Source organism: Anser cygnoides, unplaced genomic scaffold (assembly GCF_040182565.1).
Source record: "Anser cygnoides isolate HZ-2024a breed goose unplaced genomic scaffold, Taihu_goose_T2T_genome scaffold_44_1, whole genome shotgun sequence".
In the NCBI taxonomy this organism is placed as follows: domain Eukaryota; kingdom Metazoa; phylum Chordata; class Aves; order Anseriformes; family Anatidae; genus Anser; species Anser cygnoides.
This window is the reverse complement of record NW_027103068.1, coordinates 535045-563008: the sequence shown is the minus strand read 5'-3', so window position 1 is coordinate 563008 and position 27964 is coordinate 535045. Positions and strand designations below refer to the sequence as shown.

The 27964-nt window shown below is 67.0% G+C and overlaps 4 protein-coding genes across 4 annotated transcripts in view; 2 read left to right on the top strand and 2 right to left on the bottom strand.

Annotated features, from left to right (window-relative positions):
- LOC136789378 (proline-rich protein 12-like) overlaps positions 1 to 11810 on the bottom strand; it is a 35813-nt gene extending 24003 nt beyond the window's left edge. Inside the window, 4 exon segments of the mRNA XM_066989432.1 lie at positions 1222 to 1361; positions 5609 to 5648; positions 6810 to 6922; positions 11572 to 11810. Coding sequence (XP_066845533.1) covers positions 1222 to 1361; positions 5609 to 5648; positions 6810 to 6922; positions 11572 to 11657 — 379 coding nt within the window. The 5' untranslated portion in view covers positions 11658 to 11810.
- Positions 7965 to 10708, top strand: LOC136789425 (uncharacterized). The gene is made up of 3 exons (XM_066989486.1): positions 7965 to 7998; positions 9961 to 10053; positions 10101 to 10708. Exons 1-3 carry the CDS (start codon positions 7965 to 7967, stop codon positions 10706 to 10708), a joined length of 735 nt encoding a protein of 244 aa, XP_066845587.1.
- A 2193-nt stretch (positions 11811 to 14003) lies between the features above and the next one.
- LOC136789377 (nitric oxide synthase-interacting protein-like) lies at positions 14004 to 22402 on the top strand. Its single transcript, XM_066989429.1, is given in 9 exon segments — positions 14004 to 14173; positions 14254 to 14359; positions 16689 to 16770; positions 17662 to 17665; positions 17668 to 17827; positions 17938 to 18025; positions 19064 to 19252; positions 21579 to 21686; positions 22276 to 22402. Coding segments are annotated over 9 exon segments (879 nt in total). The 5' UTR covers positions 14004 to 14103; the 3' UTR covers positions 22348 to 22402.
- Positions 22403 to 23325: 923 nt separating this feature from the next.
- AKT1S1 (AKT1 substrate 1) lies at positions 23326 to 27081 on the bottom strand. Its single transcript, XM_066989428.1, has 4 exons — positions 26992 to 27081; positions 25604 to 25919; positions 24301 to 24447; positions 23326 to 23463 (listed from the first exon to the last, which is right to left on the bottom strand). The coding sequence occupies exons 2-4, from the start codon at positions 25913 to 25915 to the stop codon at positions 23362 to 23364; spliced, it is 561 nt and encodes a 186-aa protein (XP_066845529.1). The 5' UTR covers positions 25916 to 25919; positions 26992 to 27081; the 3' UTR covers positions 23326 to 23361.
- Positions 27082 to 27964: the final 883 nt, after the last annotated feature.

Below are 27964 nucleotides of genomic sequence, written 5' to 3'. Positions count from 1 at the left end.
GATTAGGAGCGGGGGGTCCTTGGTGGAATGGGGGGCCCTTGGAGTGGGGGGGGGCTGAGGGAAAGACCCCTGGGGCACGTCGGGACCCCCGGGCAGTTGGGCAAGGGGGACCCCTGGGGCAGGATGGGGACCCCCCAGGGTAAATGGGACCCCCCCCAGGGCAGGATGTGACCCCCCCATAGGACAAACACCCTCCCCTTAGGATAAAATCCTCCCCCCAAATTCCCCCCCCAGGACAAATACTCCCCCCAACGACAAATCCCCTCCCTTTAGGACAAAATCCCCTTGTTTTAGGACAACCCCCCCATTAGGACAAAGCCCCCCCCCATAGGAAAAGGGCCCCCCAGTAGGACAAAATCCCCCTCCCCCCAAAAATACTGCCCCCCCAGGAGAAACACCCCTCCCAGGAGAAACACCCCCCCCTTGGGACAAAAACCCGACTTTTTAGGACAAAAACCCCAATTTTTAGGAGAAAACCCCAATTCTTAAGACAAAACCCCTGCTTTTTAGGACAAAAACCGCCATTTTTAGGACAAAACCCGCAACTTTTTGGGACAAAACCCCCACTTTTTGGGACAATAACCCCAATTTTTAGGACAAAAACCCCTTTTTTAGGACAAAAACCCCAATTTTAGGACAAAATCCCCAATTTTTAGGATAAAAGCCCCGCTTTTTAGGATAAAAGCCCTGCTTTTTAGGACAAAAACCCCAATTTTCAGGAGAAACCCCCCTTTTAGGACAAAAACCCCAATTTTTAGGACAAAACCCCCACTTTTTAGGACAAAAACCCCAATTTTCAGGAGAAAAAGCCCACTTTTTAGGAGAAAACCCCCATTTTTAGGACAAAAAACCCACTTTCTAGGAGAAAAACCCCAATTTTAGGACAAAACCCCCACTTTTTAGGACAAAACGCCCAATTTTTAGGAGAAAACACCCACTTTTTAGGACAAAACCCCCACTTTTCAGGAGAAAAACCCCAATTTTAGGACAAAACCCCCACTTTTCAGAACAAAAAAAACAATTTTCAGGACAAAACCCCCACATTCTATGACAAAAACCCCAATTTTTAAGGCAAAACCCCCAATTTTTTAAGAGAAAACCCCACTTTTTAGGACAAAACCCCCACTTTTTAGGACAAACGCCCCCCATTCGGACAAACGCCCCCCCCGTGACACAGCCCCCCCCCAGTTAGGCCAGCCCCTCCCAGTGCCCCCCCCGTACCAGTCTGCCAGGAGGGGGTGCGGAACTGGGAGAGCAGGGAGGAGGCCGAGGGGCCCGGCTGCGGCGCCCGCGACTCCAGCGCCGAGATGAGGTTCATCACCGAGGCGTCGGGGGCGGCCCCCCGCGGCGTGCAGCCCCGTCTCAAACAGCCCCGACAGCCCTGGGGGGACACGGGGACATTGGGGGGACATGGGGACATCGGGGGGAATGGGGACATCGGGGGGAACTGGGGATACTGGGGGGAACTGGGGATACTGGGGGGAACTGGGGATACTGGGGGGAACTGGGGATACTGGGGGAAACTGGGATATTTGGGATATTGGGACATGGGGACATTGTGGGGTGCAGCCCCGTCTCGAACAGCCCCGACAGCCCTGGGGGGACACGGGGACGTTGGGGGGGACATTGGGGACATGGGGACATCGGGGGGACATGGGGATACTGGGGGGAACTGGGGATACTGGGGGGAAATGGGGATACTGGGGGGAAATGGGGATACTGGGGGGAAACTGGGATATTTGGGATATTGGGACATGGGGACATTGTGGGGTGCAGCCCCGTCTCGAACAGCCCCGACAGCCCTGGGGGGACGCAGGGACGTTGGGGGGACATTGGGGACATGGGGACATCGGGGGGGAATGGGGATACTGGGGGGAACTGGGGATACTGGGGGGAACTGGGGATACTGGGGACATTGGGGTTATGGGGACACGGGGACATTGTGGGGTGCAGCCCCGTCTCAAACAGCCCCGACAGCCCTGGGGGACACGGGGACATTGGGGGGACATGGGGACATCGGGGGGAATGGGGACATCGGGGGGAACTGGGGATACTGGGGGGAACTGGGGATACTGGGGGGAACTGGGGATACTGGGGGGAACTGGGGATACTGGGGGGAAACTGGGATATTTGGGATATTGGGACATGGGGACATTGTGGGGTGCAGCCCCGTCTCGAACAGCCCCGACAGCCCTGGGGGGACACGGGGACGTTGGGGGGACATTGGGGACATGGGGACATCGGGGGGACATGGGGATACTGGGGGGAACTGGGGATACTGGGGGAAATGGGGATACTGGGGGGAAATGGGGATACTGGGGGAAACTGGGATATTTGGGATATTGGGACATGGGGACATTGTGGGGTGCAGCCCCGTCTCGAACAGCCCCGACAGCCCTGGGGGGACGCAGGGACGTTGGGGGGACATTGGGGACATGGGGACATCGGGGGGAATGGGGATACTGGGGGGAACTGGGGATACTGGGGGGAACTGGGGATACTGGGGACATTGGGGTTATGGGGACACGGGGACATTGTGGGGTGCAGCCCCGTCTCAAACAGCCCCGACAGCCCTGGGGGGACACGGGGACATTGGGGGACATGGGGACATCGGGGGGAATGGGGACATCGGGGGGAACTGGGGATACTGGGGGGAACTGGGGATACTGGGGGGAACTGGGGATACTGGGGGGAACTGGGGATACTGGGGGAAACTGGGATATTTGGGATATTGGGACATGGGGACATTGTGGGGTGCAGCCCCGTCTCGAACAGCCCCGACAGCCCTGGGGGGACACGGGGACGTTGGGGGGACATTGGGGACATGGGGACATCGGGGGGACATGGGGATACTGGGGGGAACTGGGGATACTGGGGGGAAATGGGGATACTGGGGGGAAATGGGGATACTGGGGGGAAACTGGGATATTTGGGATATTGGGACATGGGGACATTGTGGGGTGCAGCCCCGTCTCGAACAGCCCCGACAGCCCTGGGGGGACGCAGGGACGTTGGGGGGACATTGGGGACATGGGGACATCGGGGGGAATGGGGATACTGGGGGGAACTGGGGATACTGGGGGAACTGGGGATACTGGGGACATTGGGGTTATGGGGACACGGGGACATTGTGGGGTGCAGCCCCGTCTCAAACAGCCCCGACAGCCCTGGGGGGACGCGGGGACGTTGGGGGGACGTGGGGACATCGGGGGGAATGGGGATACTGGGGGGAAATGGGGATACTGGGGGTAAAGGGGGATACTGGGGACATTGGGGTTATGGGGACATCACGGGGTGCAGCCCCGTCTTGAACAGCCCCAACAGCCCTGGGGGACACGGGGACGTTGGGGACATCAGGGGGACATTGGGGACATGGGGACATCGGGGGGGACATGGGGACATTGGGGGGATGTGATGATATTGGGGGGAAATGGGGATACTGGGGGGAAACTGGGATACTGGGATATTGGGACATGGGGACATTGTGGGGTGCAGCCCCGTCTCAAACAGCCCCGACAGCCCTGGGGGGACACGGGGACATTGGGGGGACATGGGGACATCGGGGGGAATGGGGACATCGGGGGGAACTGGGGATACTGGGGGGAAATGGGGATACTGGGGGGAACTGGGGATACTGGGGGAAATGGGGATACTGGGGGGAAACTGGGATATTTGGGATATTGGGACATGGGGACATTGTGGGGTGCAGCCCCGTCTCGAACAGCCCCGACAGCCCTGGGGGGACGCAGGGACGTTGGGGGGACATTGGGGACATGGGGACATCGGGGGGACATGGGGATACTGGGGGAACTGGGGATACTGGGGGAACTGGGGATACTGGGGGAAATGGGGATACTGGGGACACTGGGGTTATGGGGACACGGGGACATTGTGGGGTGCAGCCCCGTCTGGAACAGCCCCGACAGCCCTGGGGGGACGCGGGGACGTTGGGGGGACATGGGGATACTGGGGGGAACTGGGGATACTGGGGGAAATGGGGATACTGGGGGGAAATGGGGATACTGGGGACATTGGGGTTATGGGGACACGGGGACATTGTGGGGTGCGGCCCTGTCTCGAACAGCCCCGACAGCCCTGGGGGGACACGGGGACGTCGGGGGGACATTGGGGACATGGGGACATCGGGGGGACATGGGGATACTGGGGGGAACTGGGGATACTGGGGGGAAATGGGGATACTGGGGACACTGGGGTTATGGGGACACGGGGACATTGTGGGGTGCAGCCCCGTCTGGAACAGCCCCGACAGCCCTGGGGGGACACGGGGACATTGGGGGGACATGGGGACATTGGGGGGGAATGGGGATACTGGGGGAACTGGGGATACTGGGGGGAACTGGGGATACTGGGGACATTGGGGTTATGGGGACACGGGGACATTGTGGGGTGCAGCCCCGTCTGGAACAGCCCCGACAGCCCTGGGGGGACGCGGGGACGTTGGGGGGACGTGGGGACATCGGGGGGAATGGGGATACTGGGGGGAAATGGGGATACTGGGGGGAAAGGGGGACACTGGGGACATTGGGGTTATGGGGACATCACGGGGTACAGCCCCGTCTTGAACAGCCCCAAGGACATCGGGGACGTTGGGGACATCAGGGGGACATTGGGGACATGGGGACATCGGGGGGACATTGGGGACATCGGGGGGATGTGATGATATTGGGGGGAAATGGGGATACTGGGGGAAACTGGGATACTGGGATATTGGGACATGGGGACATTGTGGGGTGCAGCCCCGTCTCAAACAGCCCCGACAGCCCTGGGGGGACACGGGGACGTTGGGGGGACATTGGGGACATCGGGGGAATGGGGATACTGGGGGAACTGGGGATACTGGGGGGAATGGGGATACTGGGGGGAAATGGGGATACTGGGGGAAATGGGGTTATGGGGACAGGGGGACATTGTGGGGTGCAGCCCCGTCTCAAACAGCCCCGACAGCCCTGGGGGGACACGGGGACGTTGGGGGGACATTGGGGACATCGGGGGGAATGGGGATACTGGGGGGAACTGGGGATACTGGGGGGAACTGGGGATACTGGGGACATTGGGGTTATGGGGACACGGGGACATTGTGGGGTGCAGCCCCGTCTCAAACAGCCCCGACAGCCCTGGGGGGACACGGGGACATTGGGGACATCGGGGGAAAAAGGGATACTGGGGGGAACTGGGGATACTGGGGGGAACTGGGGATACTGGGGGGAACTGGGGTTATGGGGACAGGGGGACATCACAGGGTGCAGCCCCGTCTCGAACAGCCCCGACAGCCCTGGGGGGACACGGGGATGTTGGGGGGACATTGGGGACATGGGGACATTGGGGGGACATGGGGATACTGGGGGGAACTGGGGATACTGGGGGGAAACTGGGATATTTGGGATATTGGGACATGGGGACACGGGGACACTGTGGGGTGCAGCCCCGTCTGGAACAGCCCCGACAGCCCTGGGGGGACACGGGGACACTGGGGACATTGGGGGGGACATTGGGGACATCGGGACACTGGGGGGGAATGGGGACATTAGGGGGAACTGGGGATACTGGGGGGAAATGGGGATACTGGGGGCATTGGGGTTATGGGGACGTGGCGGGGTGCAGCCCCGTCTCAAACAGCCCTGACAGCCCTGGGGGGACACGGGGATGTTGGGGAGACATGGGGACATCAGGGGGGCACGGGGACATTGGGGACATCGGGGGAACTGGGGATACTGGGGGGAAATGGGGATACTGGGGGGAACTGGGGATACTGGGGGGAACTGGGGATACTGGGGACATTGGGGTTATGGGGACAGGAGGACATCACAGGGTGCAGCCCCGTCTCGAACAGCCCCGACAGCCCTGGGGGGCGCGGGGACGTTGGGGACATCGGGGACATGGGGACATCGGGGGGAATGGGGACATTAGGGGGGAACTGGGGATACTGGGGGCATTGGGGTTATGGGGACACGGGGACATTGTGGGGTGCAGCCCCGTCTGGAACAGCCCCGACAGCCCTGGGTACATCGGGGACGTTGGGGACATCGGGGGGACATTGGAGACATCCCAAAGCGCCTGGGGACATCGCGGGGACATCGCGGGACCACCCCGGGGCGTTATGGGGACGTTACGGGGACGTTACGGGGCGCAGCCCCGTCCCAAAGACCCCCGAGAGCCTTGGGGACAGGGGGGGGGACATCACAGGGACGTCATAGGGCCAGGGGGACGTTGCGGGGACATTGTAGGGCCTTGGGGACATCGGGGGGACACCGTGGGGCCATGGGGACATTGTGGGGACGTTGTGGGGCCATGGGGACATCGGGGGGACGTTGTGGGGACGTTGTGGGGCCATGGGGACATCGGGGGGACGTTGTGGGGCTGCGGGGACGTTGTGGGGCCATCACAGGGCTTGGGGGACATTTGGGGACGTCGGGGGACGCGGGCACGTGGTGGGGACGCCGCAAGGACATCGGGGGGCGCGAGCACATCGCGGGGACGTTGTGGGGTCTTTGCGGGGCCGCGGGGACGTCAGGGGGACGTTGCGGGGGCTTTGGGGGGCACTGTAGGGTTTGGGGACACCGCAGGGACTTGGGGGGCCGTGGGGGGATGCGAGCACGTTTGTGGGGTCATGGGGACATCAGGGGGACGTTGTGGGGACATTGTAGGGCCGGGGGGAAATCGGGGGCCATGGGGGGATGCGAGCGCGTTGTGGGGCCCCGGGGACGTCGGGGGGACAGGGGGACGCGGTTGGGGACGCCGTGGGGCCCCGGGGCCGTGTTTGGGGACGCCGTGGGGCCCCGGGGCCGTACCTGCGGGGTGGTGGTTGGCGGCATAGCCCTGCAGCGGGTGCGGGGCCCCGTAGGGCTGGCGGTGCAGCAGGTCGGGGTCGGGGTGCGACCCCCGCGAGCCCCCGTACACCAGGCTGGGGGGAAGGGGGGAGGCAGCACCATAAGGACCCCGAAGCAACGGGAACGGCCCCGAAACGCCCCAAAACGACCCCAAAATGAACAGGAGTGACCCCACAGAGCCCCAAAACGCTCCTCTGGTGGTCCTAAAAGACCCCAAAATGAACAAAAATGACCCCACGGTGCCCCAAAATGCCCCAAAATGACCCCACAAAGCCCCAAAACGCCCCTGTGGTGCCCCTTAAAGACCCCAAAATGAACAAAAATGACCCCACGGCGCCCCAAAATGCCCCAAAATGACCCCAAAGAGAATAGAAGTGACCCCACGGAGCCCCTAAATGCCCCTCTGGTGCTCCCAACCGCCCCAAAAAGCCCCTAAAATGAACATAAATGGCTCACTGCTGCCCCAAATATTTCTTTGGTGACCCCAAACATCGCAGAACAACCCGAAATGAAAGTAAGCGACCCCACAGAACCCCAAAACGTCTCTCTGGTGCCCCCAAATATCCCAAAACAACCCAAAAGTGAACAGAACTGATCCCACAGAACCCCAAAACGCTCCTCTGGAGTCCCCAAATCACCCAAAACTACCCCAAAATGAACAAAAATGACCCCACAGAGCCCCTAAGTGCACCTCTGGTGCCCCCAAATGACCCCAAAAAGAACAGAACTGACCCCACAGAGCCCCTTAACGTCCGTTTGGTGCCCCCAAATACGCCAAGACAACCCAAAATGGACAAAAATGACCCCACAGACCCCAAAACACCCCTCTGGCACCCCAAAATGCCCCAAAACAACCCTGAAATGAACAAAAACGACCCCACAGAGCCCCCAAATGCCCCCCTGGTGCCCCCAAAATGCCCATAAATGACCCTGGGGTGCCCCAAACGTTCCCCTGGTGCCCCTAAATGTCCCAAAACAACCCAAAAACCAGCAGAGGTGACCCCAGTGCCCCAAAACGCCTCTTTGCTGCCCCCAAATACCTCAAAACAACCCAAAAATGAACAAAAATGACCCCATAGCACCCCAAAAAAATGCAAAAGTCCCTAAACCGATCCCATGACGCCCCCAAGCACCCCAAAATGCCCCCATGGTGCCCCCAAGCACCCCAAAATGACCCCATGGCACCCCAAAGGGCCCCCAAGGCAAACCAAAACCACCCAAACCCACCCCAAAACTTGCCTCCAGTACCCCAAAGCGCCCAACCCCACCCCAAAAACACCCCAAACCGACCCCAAAACACACCTATGGAACCCCAAAATACCCCAAACCCCAACTCAGCCCCAAAACAGCCCCCAAGAAAGCCTAAAACCACCCAAAAACCCCCAAAGAAACCCTAAAACCATCCTTACGCAACCCAAAAGCACCAGTAGGGAGCCCCAAAACCACCCAAACCACCCAAAATTCACCCCAAACCCCCCACGCGATTCCAAAATCCTCCTTCGAAACCCCCAAATCAGCCCCAAATAACTCAAACTTGTCCCAAATCACCCCAAAACACCCCATGGAACCCCAAAGCTAAGCCAAGCCCTCCCAAATTCACCCCAAAACACCCCGAAGCCACCCCAAAATCACCCCAAAACACCCCAAAGTCACCCCAAAACCAACCCAAAACACCCCATGGAACCCCAAAACCAACCCAAAACACCCCAAAATCACCCCAAAACCAAGCCAAAACACCCCAGTCACCCCAAAACCAAGCCAAAACACCCCAAAATCACCCCAAAACCAACCCAAAACACCCCAAAATCACCCCAAAACCAACCCAAAACACCCCATGAAACCCCAAAACCAACCCAAAAAACCCTGAAGTCACCCCAAAACCAACCCAAAACACCCTGAAATCACCCCGAAACCACCCCAAAACACCCCGAAAACCCCCAAGAATCCCTGCGAAACCCCGAATTCACCCCAAACCAACCCAAATCCACCCAATCTCGCCCCAAACCCCCCCACGGAGCCCCAAAACCACCCCAAAACCCACACAAAACGGTGCACAGGCGCTGGGGGTGCTGCACCCCAAAACACTGGGGCCTGAGCCCCCCGGGTTCCTGCGCCCCAAAACCCCCGCACCCCAAAACCCCACACCCCAAAGCACCAGGACATGCACCCCAAAACCCCGCACCCAGCACCCCAACATCCCAAAAACCCCACACCCAGCCCCCCTGTACCCCAAAATCCCCGCACCCCAAAAACCCCAATGCCCCGAAGCGTCCAGACCCGAGCACCCCAAACTCCTGCACCCCAAACCTCTTACACCCAGCACCCCAAAACCCTGCACCCAGCACCCCAAAACCCCAAAACCCCAAAGCACCAGGACCTGCACCCCAAAACCCCGCACCCAGCACCCCAACACCCCAAAACCCCCGCACCCCAAGGCACCAGGACCTGCACCCCAAAACCCCGCACCCCAAAAACCCCAACGCCCCGAAGCGTCCGGACCCGAGCACCCCAAACTCCTGCGCCCCAAACCTCTTACACCCAGCACCCAAAAACCCCGCACCCAGCACCCCGAAACCCCCACACCCCAAACCACCAGGACCTGCACCCCAAAACCCTGCACCCAGCACCCCAAAACCCCCGCACCCCAAGGCACCAGGGCCTGCACCCCAAAACCCCGCACCCCAAAAATCCCAACGCCCCGAAGCGTCCGGACCCGAGCACCCCAAACTCCTGCGCCCCAAACCTGCCCCACCCGGCACCCCAAAACCCCCGCACCCTACAGCCCCAGGATGCGCACCCCGAGTTCCCGCACCCCAAAACCCGTTACACCCAGCACCCGACCCCCCCCGCGCCCCAAAAACCTCCCCGCCCCAAAGCCCCCAACCTGCACCCCAAAACCGCCGCGCCCGGCGCCCGGACACCCCAAACCCCAAAAAACCCCCGCGCCCAAAGGCTCAGGCACCCCAAAACCGCCCCCGAGCACCCCAAAACCGCCCCCGAGCACCCCAGGAGCGGAGCACCCCCATTTCCTGCCCCCCACAGCCCCCCCCCCCAAACACCCCGGGGCTGCCGCGCCCCAAACCCCCCCCCTTAAAATCCCCCTGCCCTAAAGCCCCCGCACCTGAGCCCCCCAAATCCCTGCCCCCCGCCCCCCACCCTGAGCCCCCCCCAAGCCCCCACCCCAAACCCCCTGCGCCCACCCCCTGCCCCCCAAATCCCCCGCACCCCAAATCCCCCCACCTTTCCTCCCAGCCCCCCCAGCCCCCCCAATCCCCTCCGGCCCCCCAATCCCCCCAGTGCCCCCACCCCCCAAACTCCCATTTCCCCCCCCACCTCCCCCCAATCCCCCGTTTTCCCCAACCCCCCCACCCCAAATCCCCCCCAGCCCCCCAAATCCCCCCACCCCAAATCCCCCCATAACCCCCAACCCCCCAAATCCCCCGACGCCCCCCAACACCCCTTTGCCCCCCAGCCCACCCTTCAACCCAGCCCCCATCCCCCAAATCCCCCCCAGACCCCCCAAACCCTCAAAACCCCCAGCCCCCCCACCCCAAATCCCCTCTGACCCCTCCCAGCCCCCCTCGTTTGCCCCAACCCCCCAACCCCCCCACCCCAAATCTCCCCCAGCCCCCCTCCAGCCCCCCAGCCCCCCCACCCCAAATCCCCCCTCTTCCCCCAGACCCCCCCAACCCCCTCACCCCAAATCCCCTCCAACCCCCAGCCCCCCCTCACCCCAGATGCCCCCAGCCCCCCAGCCCCCCCTCCCCCAAGGCCCCCAATACCCCTTTGTCCCCCCCCAACCCCCCACCCCAAATCTGCCCCCAGCCCCCCTCACCCCCCAGGCCCCCCCTCCCCCTTAAATCCCCCCTCTCCCCCACACCCCCCAGTACCCCCTCGCCCCCCCCAACCCCCTCACCCCAAATTCCCCCCAGGCCCCCCAATCCCCTCCTCTCCCCCCAGGCCTCCCCAAATCCCCCCCCAACCCCCCAATCCCCCCCCCCAACCCCCCCCAATACCCCTTTGCCCCCCCTCACCCCAAATCTGCCCCCAGCCCCCCCTCAGCCCCCAGCCCCCCTCACCCCAAATCTGCCCCCAGCCCCCTTAAACCCCCCTCCCCCCAGACCCCCCAAGCCCCCCGCCCCTGCACCCCAAATTCCCACCTCCTCCCAAGCCCCCCCATTACCCCCTTTGGCCCCCACCCCAAATCCCCCCAGCCCCCTTAAACCCCCCAGCCCCCAAATCCCCCCGCCCCCCTCACCCCAAATCCCCCCAAGCCCCCCCATTACCCCTTTGCCCTCCCCCCCAAATCCCCCCCAGCCCCCCCAGATCCCCCCTCCCCCCTCCCCCCAAATCCCCCCGCACCCCCTAAGCCCCCCAACCCCCCCAAGTGCCCCCCATTACCCCTCTGCCCCCCCCAAATCCCCCCCAACCCCCCCAAATCCCCCCCTCTCCCCCCAGCCCCCCCAAATCCCCCCCGACCCCTCACCCCAAATCCCCCCCCTCCCCCAACCCCCCCCATTATCCCTTTGCCCCCCCACCCCAAATCCACCCCCAGCCCCCCAAATCCCCCCAGGCCCCCCCAAATCCCCCCAGGCCCCCCAACCCCCCCCATTACCCCTTTGCCCCCCCCCAAATCCCCCCCCGCCCCCTCACCCCCAGCCCCCCCCCCCCCCCTCTCCCCCATCCCCCCCCTCCCCCCCTCCCCCCGCCCCCCCGCCCCCACCTGGCCTTGGCGGAGCGCTCGTAGCCCCAGCCGGGCCCGGCTCCCAGCGGGTCCCCGAAGCCGGCTCCCGGGTAGTTGCGCTCCATGGGGGGGGGCTGCGGGGGCCCCCGGGGCCGGGGCCGGGCGCGGGGCCGGGCCCGGGGCTCTGCTGCTGCTGCCGGCGGCGGCGGCCGCGGCCCCTCACGGAGCGCCCATGGCGGCGGCCGGGCCGCGCCGCCCCGCTTCCTCCCACAATGCCCCGCGCGGCGGGCGGCGGCGGGGGGCGGGGCCGGGCGGCGGCGGGAGCGCGGCGGGGGCGGGGCCTCGGGCGGGGGGCGGGGCTTGGGAGGGAGGGGCGGGGCTTGGGAGGGGAGGGGCGGGGCTAAGCTCGGCGGAGGCATTGGGAAGCGCTATGGGGGCGTGGCCGGGCGCTACGGGGGGCGTGGCCAGGCGCTACGGGGGGCGTGGCCAAGCTCTATGGGGATGGATGGGAGCGCTCAGTGGGGGCGTGGCCCACCTCTAAAGGGGGCGTGGCCCCACGCTATGGGGGCGTGGTCCTGCTCTAAAGGGGGCGTGGCCTCGCGAGCTACGGGGGCGTGGCCAAGCGCTACGGGGGCGTGGCCGGGCGCTACGGGGGCGTGGCCAAGCTCTATGGGGATGGATGCGAGCGCTCAGTGGGGGCGTGGCCCACCTCTATGGGGGCGTGGCCTCGCGAGCTAAGGGGGCGTGGCCAAGCGCTACAGGGGCGTGGCCAAGCGCTAAGGGGGCGTGGCTCTGCGCTATGGGGGCGTGGCCCCGCGCTGTGGGGGCGTGGCCAAGCTCTATGGGGATGGATGGGAGCGCTCAGTGGGGGCGTGGCCCACCTCTAAAGGGGGCGTGGCCTCGCGAGCTACGGGGGGCGTGGCCCTGCTCTAAAGGGGGCGTGGCCCCGCGCTATGGGGGCGTGGCCAAGCGCTACGGGGGGCGTGGCCAAGCTCTATGGGGGTGGGTGCAAGCGCTCGGTGGGGGCGTGGCCCCGCTCTATAGGGGCGTGGTCCCGCGGTATAGGGGGTGTGGTCACATGCTACGAGGGGGCGTGGCCCAGATCTACGGGGGCGTGGTTCCGACCTAGTGGGCGCGGCTGCGATCTAAAGGGGGCGTGGCCATGCCCTAAGGGGCGTGGCCTGCTCCACAGGGGCGGGGCCCTGCTCTAGAGGAGGCGGGGCCCTGGTCTTCAGGGGGCGGGGCCCAGCCTGATGAGGGGCGGGCCCCCGCGCACAGAGGGGGCGTGGCTTAGCGCTCGGTGGGCGTGGCCAAGGCATCGGGGGGCGTGGTCAAGTTCTACAGGGGCTGTTGCCCCACTCTACAGGGGGCGTGGCCAAGCACTGTGGGGGCGTGGCCTCACTCAGGGCACTGCACGTGTGGGAGGGGCCACGCCTGGGGGCGTGGTCTCGATTTGGGGGCTCTCACAGTAAGGGTGGGGCTCTGGGGGCGGAGCTACAAGGCCCCAGCACCACCCCTAAGGGGGCCCCCCGAGACTGGAGGCACTGGGTGTGCGCTGGGATTGAACTGGGTGCAAACTGGGGTGCACTGGGGAGTGCTTGGGGTGGGCAGAGAATGAACTGGAGGGGACTGGGAGCAAACTGGGAGGGACTGTGGGTACTGGGGGAAAACTGGAGGGCACTAGGAGTGGACTGGGTGGAAACTGGTAGGGACTAGGGGTACTGGGGGGTCGCTGGGGGGTATGGGGATTGACTGGGAGGCACTGGGAGCGCTTGCAGGGGACTGGGAGTGAACTGGGAGGGACTAGATAGCACTGGGGGGAAACTGGGAGGGACTGGGGAGAAAGTGGGGGCCACTGGAAGCGAACTGGGTACAAACTGGAAGGGACTGGGAGCATTGGCGGGGCACTGGGGGATATGGGGAGTGACTGGGAGGAGCTGGGAGCTACTGGGTATAACTGGGAGGCACTGGGAGTGCTTGGGGGGGCTGAGAGTAAACTGGAGGGGACTGGGAGGGAACTGGGGGGCACTGGGAAGGAATTGGGAGGGACTGGAAGGCACTGGGAGGGAACCAAAAGCAAACTGGGAGGCACTGGGCACAAACTGGGAGGGAACTGGGAGTCACTAGGATCAAACTGGGCACAAACTGGGTGTCACTGGGCCATACTGGGAGGCACTGGGGGGTCACTAGGAGCGAACTGGGCACAGACTGGGAGAGGTTGGGTGTCACTGGGCCGTACTGGGATAGAACTGGGAGCAAGCTGGGAGGAACGGGGGGTCACTGGACCGTACTGGGCGGGAACTGGGTGCAAATTGGGAGGCACTGGGGGTCACTGGACCGTACTGGGTGGGAACTGGGAGCAAACTGGGAGGCACTGGGGGTCACTGGCCCATACTGGGCAGGACCCGGGGTCCCCTTTGTGCGCGGCGGCCCCTTTCCACCTCCGCACCCCCCCACTTCCGCCCCGGCAGCGCCCCACTTCCGGTCCCGGTTGAGTCCCGGCGGTGCGCTCCCGTCTCCGCTCCGGGCGGCTCCCCCAACCCGGCGGGGTTCGTTCCGCCCGCGGCGGCCATGACGCGTCACGGGAAGAACTGCACGGCCGGCGCCGTGTACACCTACCACGAGAAGCGCAAGGACACCGGTGGGCACCGGGGGGGCGGCCGCGGGGCCGGGGGGGGCCCGGGGGGGGCCCTTTTAACCCCCGGCCCCCTCCCTTGGCAGCCGCCTCCGGGTACGGGACGCAGCGGCTGCGCCTGGGCCGCGACGCCGTGAAGGACTTCGACTGCTGCTGCCTCTCGCTGCAGCCCTGCCGCGACCCCGTCGTCACGTGAGTGCCCCAAAAACCCCGGCCCCGAAAATGCCGGGTCTCGCCCCAAAATCCTGGTCCGCACCCCAAAGGTCCTGAGGGCCCGGTACTGGGGGGAGGGGCTGGGAAGTGGGCCCTGAGGGGTAAAGTGGGGGGGGGGGGGTAAAGGGGTGTCGGAGGGTGAAGGGTAGGTAAGGTGTACAAAAGTGTGGGTAAATGGGGGTAAAGTGTGATCAAACGGGCGTCAAGTGGCACAAAGTGCAGCAAAATGTGGAGTAAGGGGGGTAAAATATGAACAAATGGGCCCTAAGTGCACTAAAATGTGCGTAAATGGCCCTAAAAGGGAACGCGAATGGCCCGAAGTGTACCGAAATGTGGGTAAACGGGGGTAAAATGCAACCAAACGGGCCCCAAGTGACCCACAGGGCAGCAAAACGCGGGTAAAGGGGGCTGAAAAGAGACCCAAAAGGCCCAAAGTGTAGCAGAATGTGGGTAAGTGGGGTAAAACGTGACCAAATGGGCCCAAAGTGCACCAAAACGTGTGTAAATGAGCCTAAAAAGGGGCCCAAATGGCCCAAAGTGCGGCAAAATGTGGGTAAACGTAAAATGTGGCTGCACAGGCCCCAAATGGAGCGAAACACACCCAAAGTGCACCAAAACGTGTGTAAATGGCCCTAAAAACGGACTCAAATGACCCAAAGCGCACCAAAATGTGCATAAGTAGGGGTAAAATGTGACCAAATGGCCCAAAGTGCAGCAAAATGTGCGTAAATGGCCCTAAAAAGGGCCCAAAAAGGCCTAAAGTGCACCAAAATGGGCTTGAATAGGCCCAAGACGCAGCCAGACTGCACTGAGTTGACCCAAAATGTGCCCCAATGGTCCCAAAATGGCCCCAAGTGCAGGTGAACAGGCCCAAAACTCGGTTAAACAGCGCTAAAACGACCCAAAATGCCCCCAAATGGTCCCAAAATTATCCCTAGGGGCCAATTTCATGTGAACAGGCCCAAAATGGCCCCAAATGCACCCAAAATGGCCCCAAATGGAACCAAAATGGCCCCAAATGGAACCAAAATGGCCCCAAATGGAACCGAAGAGCTCTGAAATGGCCCGAACTGCACCCAAAGTTCACCAAAATGCACCGAAACTGCCCCAAAACGCGCATGGGCTTCTCCGAAGACCTCCCAAACGCCCTCAATCGCCCTAAATGTCCCCCAAACCCCTCAAAACGGCCCCCAAATTGCCCCCGGTGCTTCCGAGCTGCCCCAAATGTCCGCGCGCAGCCCCAAAATGCCCCCAAACGGCCCCAAACCGCAGCCGAGATGTTTCGGGGTTCCGCTGAAGTGCCAGAAATGGCCCGAAATGACCCCAAAAGCCCTGAAATGTCCCCAAAGGTCCCCAAAAGCCCCCAAACCCCTCTGCTCCCCCCCAGGACTCCCCAAAGCCCCCAGGACCCCCCAAATCCCCCCAGCCCCTCAGGGACCCCCAAATCCCCCCAGGACCCCCAAATCCCCCCAGCCCCTCAGGGACCCCCAAATCCCCCAGGACCCCCCAAATCCCCCCAGCCCCTCAGGGAACCCCCAAATCCCCCCAGGACCCCCCCAAATCCCCTCAGGGACCCCCAAATCCCCCCAAATCCCCCCAGCCCCTCAGGGAACCCCCCAAATCCCCCAGGACCCCCCAAATCCCCTCAGGGACCCCCCAAATCCCCCCAAATCCCCCCAGCCCCTCAGGGAACCCCCCCAAATCCCCCCAGGACCCCCCCAATCCCCCCAGCCCCTCAGGGACCCTCCCAAATCCCCCCAGGACCCCCCAAATCCCCCCAGCCCCTCAGGGACCCCCAAATCCCCCCAGGACCCCCCAAATCCCCCCAGCCCCTCAGGGAACCCCCAAATCCCCCAGGACCCCCCCAGAACCCCCCCAAATCCCCCCAGTCCCTCAGGGACCCCCAAATCCCCCAGGACCCCCCATATTCCCCAGGACCCCCCCCAATCCCCCCAGCCCCTCAGGGACCCCCCAAATCCCCCAGGACCCCCCAAATCCCCTCAGGGACCCCCAAATCCCCCCAGGACCCCCCAAATCCCCCCAGCCCCTCAGGGAACCCCCCAAATCCCCCAGGACCCCCCAGAACCCCCCAATCCCCCCAGCCCCTCAGGGACCCCCAAATCCCCCCAGGACCCCCCCAAATCCCCCCAGCCCCTCAGGGACCCCCAATACCCCCAACCCCTCCCCAAAACCCCCCAGCCCCCCCCAGCCCCTCAGGGACCCGTCAGGACCCCCCCGGTGCCGTCTGCGGGGTCCCCCCGCCCCGGGGGGGGGTCAGCAGGCGGTGACCCCCCGCGCCGCCCCCCAGCCCCGACGGGTTCCTGTACGAGCGCGAGGCCATCCTGCAGTACCTGCTGCAGCAGCGCGCCGAGCTGGCGCGGCAGCGCAAGGTGGGGGCGCGGGGGGGGGCTGGGGGGGCGGGGGGGGGCACAGGGGACATGGGGGGGTGTGGGGGGGCTTGGGGACATGGGGGGCACAGGGACATGGGGGGTGTGGGGGGGGGCGTGGGGGGCATGGGGGGACATGGGGGCGTGGGGGACATGGGGGGGCACAGGGACATGGGGGGGCGGGGGGCGTTGGGGATATGGGGGGGCCTTGGGGACATGGGGGGGCACAGGGACATGGGGGTGTGGGGGCGTGGGGGGCATGGGGGGACATGGGGGGCCTTGGGGACATGGGGGGGGCACAGGGACATGGGGGCGGGGGGCGTTGGGGATATGGGGGCCTTGGGGACATGGGGGGCACAGGGACATGGGGGGTGTGGGGGGGCGTGGGGGACATGGGGGGACATGGGGGGCGTGGGGGACATGGGGGCCTTGGGGACATGGGGGGCACGGGGACATGGGGGGCGTGGGGGACGTGGGGGGCCTTGGGGGGGCACACTGGGAACGGGGGGGCTCACTGGGGTCTGGGGGGCACACTGGGGACACGGGGGGGACATTGGGGACACGGGGGGCGCATTGGGGACGGGGGCGCATTGGGGACGGGGGGGCACGTTGGGGACGGGGGGGCACACTGGGGACATGGGGGGCGTTGGGGTCTCAGGGGGGACATTGGGGACACGGGGGGGCACATTGGGGGTGGGGGGGGCGCATTGGGGACGTGGGGGGGGCGCATTGGGGGCGGGGGGCACACTGGGGATGGGGGGCACACTGGGGACGGGGGGGCACACTGGGGACGCTGGGGGGCGCATTGGGGACACGGGGGGGCACACTGGGGACGTGGGGGGGCACATTGGGGTCCCGGGGGGGGGCCGTGTGCTGACCCCGTGTCCCCCCCAGGCCTACGGCGGCAGCGGGCGCAGCAGCGCCGGGAGCAGGAGCAGCGGAGCCAGGCGGGGGCCGAGGCCGCCCTGAGGGGCTTCCTGCAGGCGGAGAGCCCCCTGGCACCCCGGGGTGCTGACGGTGCGGGGGGGGGGGGGGGGGCACTGGGGGGTGGGGAGGGGCGGTTGGGGGGCAAGGAGGGGCAGTTGTGGGGCAGGAGGGGGCGGTTGCGGGGTGCTATGGGGCAGGAGGAACTTGGGGGGCCCCCTGTTGAGGCGCTGCCCCCCCCCCCAGAGCCCACCCCGGCCCCTCCGGGACCCTCCCCAGCTTCTGGATCCCGTCGCTGACCCCCGAGGCCGGAGCCGAGCGCCTGCGCAAGCCTGTGAGTGCCCCACAGCGCCCCCCGGCCCCATAGCGCCCCCCCGGCCCCATAGCGCCCCCCCCCGCCCCATAGCCCCCCCGGCCCCATAGCGCCCCCCCTGCCCCATAGCCCCCCCCCCAGCCCCATAGCGCCCCCCTGGCCCCATAGCGCCCCCCCCCCGGCCCCATAGCGCCCCCCAGCCCCATAGCGCCCCCTGGCCTCACAGCCCCCCCGGCCCCATAGCGCCCCACACATCTGGGACCCCCAGGGCACATCCCAATCACTTATGGGGCAGGCCCCATGTATGTGGGACCCCCAGGACACATCCTAGTTACTTATGGGTCAGCCCCCCACATCTGGGACCCCCCAAGAGCACACCCCCACCCCCTATAGGGCCGGCCCCACACATCTGGGGCCCACCAGGGGATACCCCACTCACTTATGGGTCAGGCCCCACACATCCGGGACCCCCCAGGGTGTATCCCCCCCATAGGGCCAGCCCCACACCCACCAAACCCCCCAGAGCACACCCCCACCCCCTCTAGGGCCGGCCCCCACATCTGGGACCCCCAAGAGCACACCCCCATCCCCTATAGGTCCAGCCCCACACATTGGGGGCCCCCCAGGGCACACCCCCACCCCCTCTAGGGCCGGCCCCCCACATCTGGGACCCCCAAGAGCACACCCCCATCCCCTATAGGTCCAGCCCCACACATTGGGGGCCCCCCAGGGCACACCCCCACCCCCTCTAGGGCTGGCCCCCACATCTGGGACCCCCAGGGCACACCCCCACCCCCTATAGGACCAGCTCCACACATCTGGGACCCCCCAGGGTGTATCCCCCCCCATAGGGCCAGCCCCACACCCACCAAACCCCCCAGGGCACACCCCCACCCCCTATAGGACCAGCCCCACACCCCCCAACTCCCCCTGCCCTCCATGCCCCCCCCCCTATTTCCCAACCCCTCCCCGTGCCGTGGGGGTGGGTGTGGGGGTGCGGGGGGTGCGGGGCCGCCCCCAGCTCTGCCCCCCAACTTATGGGGCCGGGCCCCCCCCCAGGAGCGGGCCGTGCGCTGCCCCATGAGCGGGCGCCGCCTGCGCGCCGCCGACCTGGTGCCCGTGCGCTTCTGCGCCGCCGAGCCGGGGCTGAGCCGCCTGCAGCTGCTGGGGCGCCGCGAGCGCTACGTCTGCGCCGTCAGCCGCGACGTGCTGAGCAACGCCACCCCCTGCGCCGTGCTGCGCCCCTCGTGAGTCCCCGCCCAGACCCCCCCGGGGTTATTTGCCCCCCCGGGGTTATTTGCCCCCCCCGGGGGTTATTTGCCCCCTGCCGGGGGTATTACCCCTCTCAGGGTCCCCGAGTTGCCCCCGGTTCCTTCCCATGCACCTAGCTGTTGGGCAGGATCGGGCTTGGGCTGCAGTGCAGGTCGGGGTGTGGGTCCTTATTTGCCCCCCCCCGGGGGTTATTTGCCCCCCCGGGGGTTGTTTGCCCCCTGCCGGGGGTATTACCCCTCTCAGGGTCCCCCAGTTGCCCCCGGTTCCTCCCCATGCACCTAGCTGTTGGGCAGGATCGGGCTTGGGCTGCAGTGCAGGTCGTGGTGTGGGTCCTTATTTGCCCCCCAGGGGTTATTTGCCCCCCGGGGGTTATTTGCCCCCCTGGGGCTTACTTGCCCACCCAGGGTCCCCCAATTGCCCCTGGTTCCTCCTTGTGCACCCATCCATGGGGCGGAATCAGGCTTGGGCTGCAGTGCAGGTCGTGGTGTGGGTCCTTATTTGCCCCCCATGGGTTATTTGCCCCCCCCGGGGGTTATTTGCCCCCTGCCAGGGGTTATTGCCCCTCCCTGAGGTCCCCAGTTGCCCCTGGTTCCTCCCCCTGCACCCATCAGTGGGGCGGAATCAGGATTCGGTTTCAGTGCAGGTTGTGATGTGGGTCCTTATTTGCCCCCCATAGGTTATTTGCCCCCCCCCGGGGTTATTTGCCCCCTGCCAGGGGTTATTGCCCCTCCCTGGGGTCCCCAGTTGCCCCTGGTTCCTCCCCTTGCCCCCACCTGTGGGGCAGGATCAGGCTTGGGCTGCAGTGCAGGTCGTGGTGTGGGTCCTTATTTGCCCCCCATGGGTTTTATTGCCCCCCCGGGTCTTATTTCCCCCCCCCCGGGGTTATTTGCCCCCTTGGGGTCTTATTGCCCCTCCCTGGGGTCCCCCAGTTGCCCCCGGTTCCTCCCCCTGCACCCATCGGTGGGGCAGGATCAGGCTTGGGGGGGGGCAGGTTCCTAATTGCCCCCCTCCCCTAATTGCCCCTCATACCCTTAATTGCCCCCCCAGTCTTAGTTACCCCCCCAGTGTCCCCAATTGCCCCCCTTTTCCCCCCATGGGGCAGCACTGAGTCCAGGCCTGGGGTGTCCTTAATTACCCCCGTGGGGCTTAATTACCCCCCCCCACGCCACTAATTACCCCCCTTGGGGCATAATTACCCCATCAAGCCACTAATTACCTCCCGCAAGCCATAATTACCCCCCACACACTAATTACCCCCTATGCTCACTAACTACCCCCCAGGGCTGCTAATTACCCCAGGTCACTGCCGTAGGCTGCTAATTACCCTCCCCCGCCCACTAATTACCCCCCTGCCCGCTAATTACCCCCCCAGCCACTAATTGCCCCCCAGGGCCCATATTTGCCCCTTACTCCCCCCCAGCGGGGCACTGCTGGGCTGGGGCGCTGGGAGGGGGCCCCAATTGCCCCCAGTGCCCCCCAGTTGCCCCCCAGTTGCTCCCAATGTTCCCAATTGCCCCCTGATGCCCCCCAATTGCCCCCTGATGCCCCCCAATTGCCCCCCTGTGCCCCCCAAATGCCCCCAACACCCCTGAAATGCCCCCTAACACCCCCCAGTTGCCCTCTGATGGCCCCCAATTGCCCCCAAGCCCCCCAAGAGCCCACTGAAGCCCCCAATTTCCCCCAATGTCCCCAGTTGCCCCCCAATGTCCCCAATTCCCCCCTGATGCCCCCCAATTGCCCCCCTGTGCCCCCCAATTGCCCCCAATGCCCCTGAAATGCCCCCTAACACCCCCAATGGCCCTCCGATGGCCCCCAATTGCCCCCATTGCCCCCCAATTGCCCCCCAACGCCCCCAATTGCCCCCTATGTTCCCCAATTGCCCCCTGATGCCCCCCAACACCCCCTAGTTCCCCCCAATGCCCCCAATTCCCCCCAATCGCCCCCCAATATCCCCAGTTGCCCCCCAGTTGCCCCCCAATTCCCTCCCAACGCCCAATCGCCCCCCAATGTCCCCCAATTGCCCCTTTATGTCCCCCAATTGCCCCCCAACACCCCCCAATCGCCCCCCAATGTCTCCAGTTGCCCCCCAGTTGACCTCCGGTGTCCCCCAATTGCCCCTTGATGTCCCCCAATTGCCCCTGATGCCCCCCAATCGCCCCCCAATGTCCCCAGTTGCCCCCGATGCCCCCATTTACCCCCAGTGCCCCCCAATCGCCCCCCAATGTCCCCATTTCCCCCCCAACCGCCCCCCTGCGCCCCCCCCCGCCCCAGCTGCCCCCTGACGTGCCGTGGGGGGTCGCAGGGGGCCGTGGTGACCCTGGAGTGCGTGGAGCGCCTGATCCGCAAGGAGATGCGGGACCCCCTCAGCGGGGAGCCCCTCACCGAGGCCGACATCATCGTGCTGCAGCGGGTGGGCGGGGGGGCGCTGGGGGGGTCCCTGGGGGCTTTGGGGGGGTCCGGAGGGCTTTGGGGGGGTCTTGGGGCTTTTTTGGGGGCTTGGGGGTGTCCTGGGGGTTTTGGGGGGGGGCTTGGGGGGTCCTGGGGGCTTTGGGGGGTCCTGGGGGGGGGGGTCCTGGGGGTTTGGGGGGTCCTGGGGCTTTTGGGGGGGGCTTGGGGGGTCCTGGGGGTCTTGGGGGATGTCTCAGGGGGTCCTAGGGGCTTGGGGGGGGGGTCTTTGGGCTTTTGGGGGGCTTGGGGGGGGGTCCTGGGGCTTTTGGGGGGGGTCCTGGGGAGGTTGGAGGGGTCTTGGGGGGTTGAGGGGGGTCCTGGGGGTTTTGGGGGGGGGGTCTTGGGGGGGGTCCTGGGGCTTTGGGGGGGGGTCCTGGGGGGGTCCTGGGGGCTTTGGGGGGTCCGCGGGGGTGGGAGCTCATGGGGGGGCCGATGAGGGGTCGGGGGGATTTGGGGGAGTCCGGGGGGGGGCTTTGGGGGGGGGCTCAGAGATGTGGGGAGGATCGGGGGGGGGTCCCCATCCCAAGACCCCCCTTCATCCCCCCCCCCAGGGCGGCACTGGCTTCGCGGGCTCCGGGACCTGCCTGGAGGCGAAGAAGTCGCGGCCGGTGATGCAGGCGTAGGGCAGGAGCCCCAAAACCCCCGGATTTTGCCCCAAAACCCCCTTGAGCCCCCCCCCCCAACCCCTCTGAGCCCCCCCCCCCCAATTCCCTCCCCAAACCCCCCAATTCTCCCCCAAACCCCCTGCCCCCCCCCGATCATCACACCTTGTAATAAAGCTGTTCTTCCCCCCCCCGTGTTTATTTTTGGGGTCGGGGGGGGGAACCCCAAAAATCCCAGCCCCCACCCGCGGGGGGGTGGGTTTCTCTTTCTGGGCCCCACCGCCGCCGTTGCCCTTTTAAGCGCCGCCGCCCGCCCCGCCCCTCCCCTCGCGCCGACCAATCGCAGCCGGCGGCTGGTAAAACAGCGTCCTTTTATTGGCGGGGGCGGGGCTTCCGACGGCCCCGCCCACTCATCTTTGGACAAAACTTAAAGGGGGCGGAGCCTCCGCCTCCCCCATCCCCCCCCCCCCCAAAAAAACAACAACAGGTAAAAAGGGGGGCCCGGGGGGCCCCGCAGCAGTGGGGGGGGGTCCCCAAAATGGGGGGTGGGCAGCGACCCCCCCAGGAGCCATCTGGGGGGGGGGGTGCAGTCAAAATTGGGGGGTGTCCCCTTATTTATTGGCCCCCCCATGTCAGGAACTCCCCTCTTTTGGGACCCCCCCAATTTTGGGGACCCCCCAAATTTGCCCCCCCAATTTTCGGGGAGGGGGGACCCCAAAACCCTTGTGCAAGACTCGAGGGGGGGGGGCGCAGGACCCCCCCCCCAATAAGACACTTATGGGGGAACCCCCGGCTGTAGTGTTTGGGGGGGGGCTTTAGGGACCCCCCTTACTTTTGGGACCCCCCACATTCTGGGCCCCCCCCAATTTGGGGACCCCCCCGTTTGGGGTCCCCCAGCAGCTCGGGCACTTCGGGGGCCCCCTCCCCCGTTTCCCCCCGAGGTTTTTGCCCCTCCCCCAGCCCCATTTCGGGTTCCGCCCCCCCCACATTTTTTTTTGGGGGGGGGGTCCCCCCATTTTTTTGGGGGGGGGGGGCTCAGCGGGGGCGGGGCAGGTCCCCGAACATCTCGGTGCCGTCGGAGCCGCGCAGCGCCAGCGCCCGCATGGAGGCCGCGATGCGCTCCAGGTCGGGGGAGGCCTGGAAGGGGGGGGAGCTTGGGGGGGGTCCCCAAAACCCCCCTGACCCCCCAATCACTGAGCCCCCCCCCGTGCCACAATTCCCCCCCCCCAGTTCCCAAATCCCCCCCGGTCTGCCAGGGGAATCTCCCCATAGGGAGCCCCAGCCCCATAGGGACCCCCCAGCCCCATAGGGACCCCCCAGCCCTATAGGGACCCCCCAGCCCCATAGTGACCCCTCCAGCCCCATAGCGACCCCCCAGCCCTATAGCGACCCCCCCAGCCCCATAGTGACCCCCAGCCCCATAGGGACCCCCCAGCCCCATAGCGACCCCCCAGCCCTATAGCGACCCCCCCAGCCCCATAGTGACCCCCCAGCCCTATAGGGACCCCCCAGCCCCATAGCGGCCCCCCAGCCCCATAGGGACCCCCCAGCCCCATAGCGACCCCCAGCCCCATAGCGGCCCCCCAGCCCTATAGCGACCCCCCCAGCCCCATAGGGACCCCCCAGCCCCACAGCGACCCCCCAAACCCACAGGGACCCCCCTCCCCCAGGACCCATAGGGAGTCCCTTAGCCCCATAGAGACCCCCCAGCCCTACAGAGCCCCCCCCCCGCCCCATAGAAACTCCTCACCCCCATAAGACCCCCCCTTGCCCCACAGAGCCCCCCCGGCCCCATAGGAGCCCCCCCCCCATAAAACCCCATTCCCTTGACAAGCTCCCAGCCCCATAGCGCCCCCAACCCCATAAAGACCCCCCCCAAATCCCATAATAACCCCCCCAGTGCCCCCCCAGCCCCATAGGGCCCCCCCAGCCCCACGGTGCCCCCCCCCCCGCCCCATAGCGCCCCCCCCCCACCTTCTGTCCGTCGTCGTCGGGGGGCTGGGGGGGCCCCGGGGGCCGCAGGGGCCAGGCGGGGACGGAGACGGGCAGGGAGCGGGCGTAGAGGGGGGGGCCGGGGGGGCCGGGGGGGGCCCAAAACCACCTCGTCCCCGGGGCTGCCCTCTGGGGGGGGGGGGGGACGACAAAAAACAGCGTCACCGCGGGGGCCCCCCAGACCCCCCAGCCTCCCCTCGGACCCCCATGGCCCCATTGCCCCCCCCAATTCCTCCCCATGGTCCAATTGCCCCCCCATTTCCCATTTCCCCCCCATTTCCTCTTTGCCCCCCATTTCCTCTTTACCCCCCATTCCCCCCCACCTCCCCCCCCCCCGGCCCCATTTGACCCCCCATTGCCCCATTACCCCCCCCATGACCCCCCCATGGCCCTGTTTCCCCCCCCCCCGTTACCCCCCACTGCCCCATTTGCCCCCCCCGCCCCCGTGCCCCCCGGGCCCCCCCCCACCGTCGGCGCTCTCGGGGTCGCTCTCCACGGCCTCGTCCTCGGGCCCCGGGGAGTCCTCGTCCATCAGGAACAGCCCTGGGGGCACGGGGGGGGGGGGGGGGGAACTGTCTGGTGTGCCCCCAGCCCCAAAATCCCCCGTGGGTGTCCCCAGTGCCCCCCCAATCCCAATGCCCCCCATTTCCCCCGTGTCCCCCCCGCACCCCCACGCCCCCCCAAATTGCCACAAAGCCCCCCCACCCCCAGCCCCCCCACTCCCCAACACCCCCCCCGTACCCCCATGGCCCCCCCATGCCCTCAATGCCCCCCCCACCCCATATCCCCCCCATCCACCCCAACACCCCCCATATCCCAATGACCCCCCATCCCCGTGCCCCCCCATCCCCAATGACCCCCCCATGACCCCAATCCCCCCATATCCCCCCATCCCAATGCCCCCCATTTCCCCCCAATGACCCCCCCATGACCCCAATGCCCCCCCCATTCCCCCCACCCCAATGCCCCCCCCACCCCAGTGGCCCCCCCATTCCCCCCACCCCAATGCCCCCACCCCAGTGGCCCCCATTCCCCCCACCCCAATGCCCCCCCACCCCAGTGCCCCCCCATCCCCCCCATCCCAATGCCCCCCCCCCATATCCCAATGCCCCCCATATCCCAATGCCCCCCCCTCCCCGCGCCCCCCCCTCACCCGTGGCATCGCTGCTGGGGGCTCTCCCCCCCCTCCTCCTCCTCCTCCTCCCCCCCTCCTCGGGCTGGGGGGGGGGCCGGCGGCGGCTTCGGCCGGGGGGGGCAGCGGGGGGGGGGGGGGGGGGGCGGCGGCGAGGCCGGGGGGGCCGGGGGCCGGGGGGGGCTCCTCCCGCCGCCGGGGGGGTCCCGGGGGGGGGGCGGCCAGGGCGCGGTGCGCGGCCGCGATGTCCCCCAGGTAGCGGCGAGCGGCCGCCCCCAGCGCCCCGGGGCCGTGGTGGGCGTAGGCGAAGGGGGGCCCCCCCACCCCCACCCCCACCCTCGCCCCCCCCGCCGCCCCCCGCGCCCCCCAGGCGGTCAGCAGCACCACCTCGGCCCCCGTCGCCCCCCGGTAGCCCTCGGCCGCCGCCACCAGCGCGGCCCAGAGCTCCCGCTGCTGCGCTGCCATCGGCCTGGGGGCGCGGGGGGGGCAAAGTGGGGGGGGTTATTGGGGGCTGGGGGGGTCCGGGGGGAACTGGGGGGTATTGGGGGGTAACGGGGGGTAATGGGGGGGTATTGGGGGCTCTGGGGGTCCCACCAGCCCCTGCTGCTGCGCTGCCATCGGCCTGGGGGCACGGGGGGGGATTTGGGGGGTCATTGGGGGCTGGGGGGGCTGGGGGGGCTATGTGGGGGTAATGGGGGGGTAACGGGGGGTTATGGGGGTTATGGGGGTTATTGGGGGCTCTGGGGGTCCCACCAGCTCCTGCTGCTGCGCTGCCATCGGCCTGGGGGCACAGGGGGGCAAAGTGGGGGGGTTATTGGGGGCTGGGGGGGCTGAGGGGGAACTGGGGGGTCTGGAGGGCAGAATGGGGGGGTGTTGGGGGGTAATGGGGGCTCTGGGGGTCCCAGCAGCTCGCAGAGCTCCCGCTGCTGCGCTGCCATTGGCCTGGGGGCACGGGGGGGGGTCAGGGGGGTCACTGGGGGGTTATTGGGGTCTGGGGGGTCTGGGGGGGGGTAACTGGGGGGAATGGGGGGTAACGGGGGGGTATGGGGGGGAATGGGGGGCTGTGGGGGGTATCGGGGGCTTTGGGGGTGGGAGAGGGGAAAACAGGGGGTGGGGGGGCTGGGGGGGGCGGGGGGGGGGATTGGGGTGCAACGGGGGGTACCGGGGGGCTGGGAGGGTGGGGGAGGGGGACCTGGGGGGGCTCTGGGGGGCTCTGGGGGCGTACTGGGGGTTCTGGGCAGGTACTGGGGGCACGGGGGGGCTGGGGGGGGCCGGGGGGGGCGGGGGGGCTCCGGGCGGGGACTGGGGTCACGGGGGGGTCACGGGGGGGTCACGGGGGTCACGGTGCGTGGGGGCCCTGGGTCTACCGGTGCCTACTGGTGTTTACTGGGGGCCCTACTGGGGGTTCTAGGAGGGGGGGGGGGTCCCGTGGGGGGTCCCGTGGGCGGGGCCGCGCGCGTGCCGCGGGCGCCGCCCGGTGACGTCACGCGTGACGTCACGCCGCCGCCGCCCGCCCCGTCCCGTCCCGCGCCGCCCGTTACCTGCCCGGGCTCCGCCGCTCCCCGGGGCCCCCCCCCCCGCCGCGCGCCCGCGTGACGTCACGCCGCGACCCCTGACCCCGGCCACGCCCCCTCCGCCTCGCCCGGCCCCAAGATGGCGCCGCCCGGCCTCGAAATGGCGCCGCCCCTTCCCAAGATGGCGCCGCCCGTTTCCAAGATGGCGCCGCCCACACCCAAGATGGCGCCGCCCGCACCCAAGATGGCGCCGCCCGCCTCCCTCCCAAGATGGCGGCGCCCGGCCCCAAAATGGCGGCGGGGCCGTGACGTCACTCCCCAGCCCCGCCCAATAGGCCTGGAAGGGGCGGGGCTTTCCGGGCGGAAGTGACGCGCGGGGGCGGAGCGGAGGCGGCGGGAGGATGGAGGCGGAGGGCGAGCGGGTGAGGGCCGGCACCACGTGACCGCGCGGCGCGTGACGTCACCGGCGGGGGCCGGGGGGCGGTGGCACCGGGCGTGACGTCAGAGGGGAGGGGGCGGGGGGGCGCTGGGAGAGAGTGGGGGGCGCTGGGAGACACCCTGGGGCATACTGGGACAGACTGGGGGCGCTGGTGTCGGAACTGGTGGCACTGGTGGTGACACTGGGTGGCACTGGGAGATACTGGGACAGACTGGGAGATACTGGGGGGCACTGGTGGTGGCACTGGGTGACACTGGGAGACACTGGGACAGACTGGGAGTTACTGGAGGGCACTGGTGGTGGCCCTGGGTGGCACTGGGAGACACTGGGACACCCTGGTGCCGGAACTGGTGGCACTGGTGGTGACACTGGGTGGCACTGGGAGACACTGGGACACCCTGGTGCCGGAACTGGTGGCACTGGTGGTGACGCTGGGTGGCACTGGGAGACACTGGGACACCCTGGTGCCGGAACTGGTGGCACTGGTGGTGACGCTGGGTGGCACTGGGAGATACTGGGGCATACTGGCGGGCACTGGTGGTGGCACCAGGTGGCACTGGG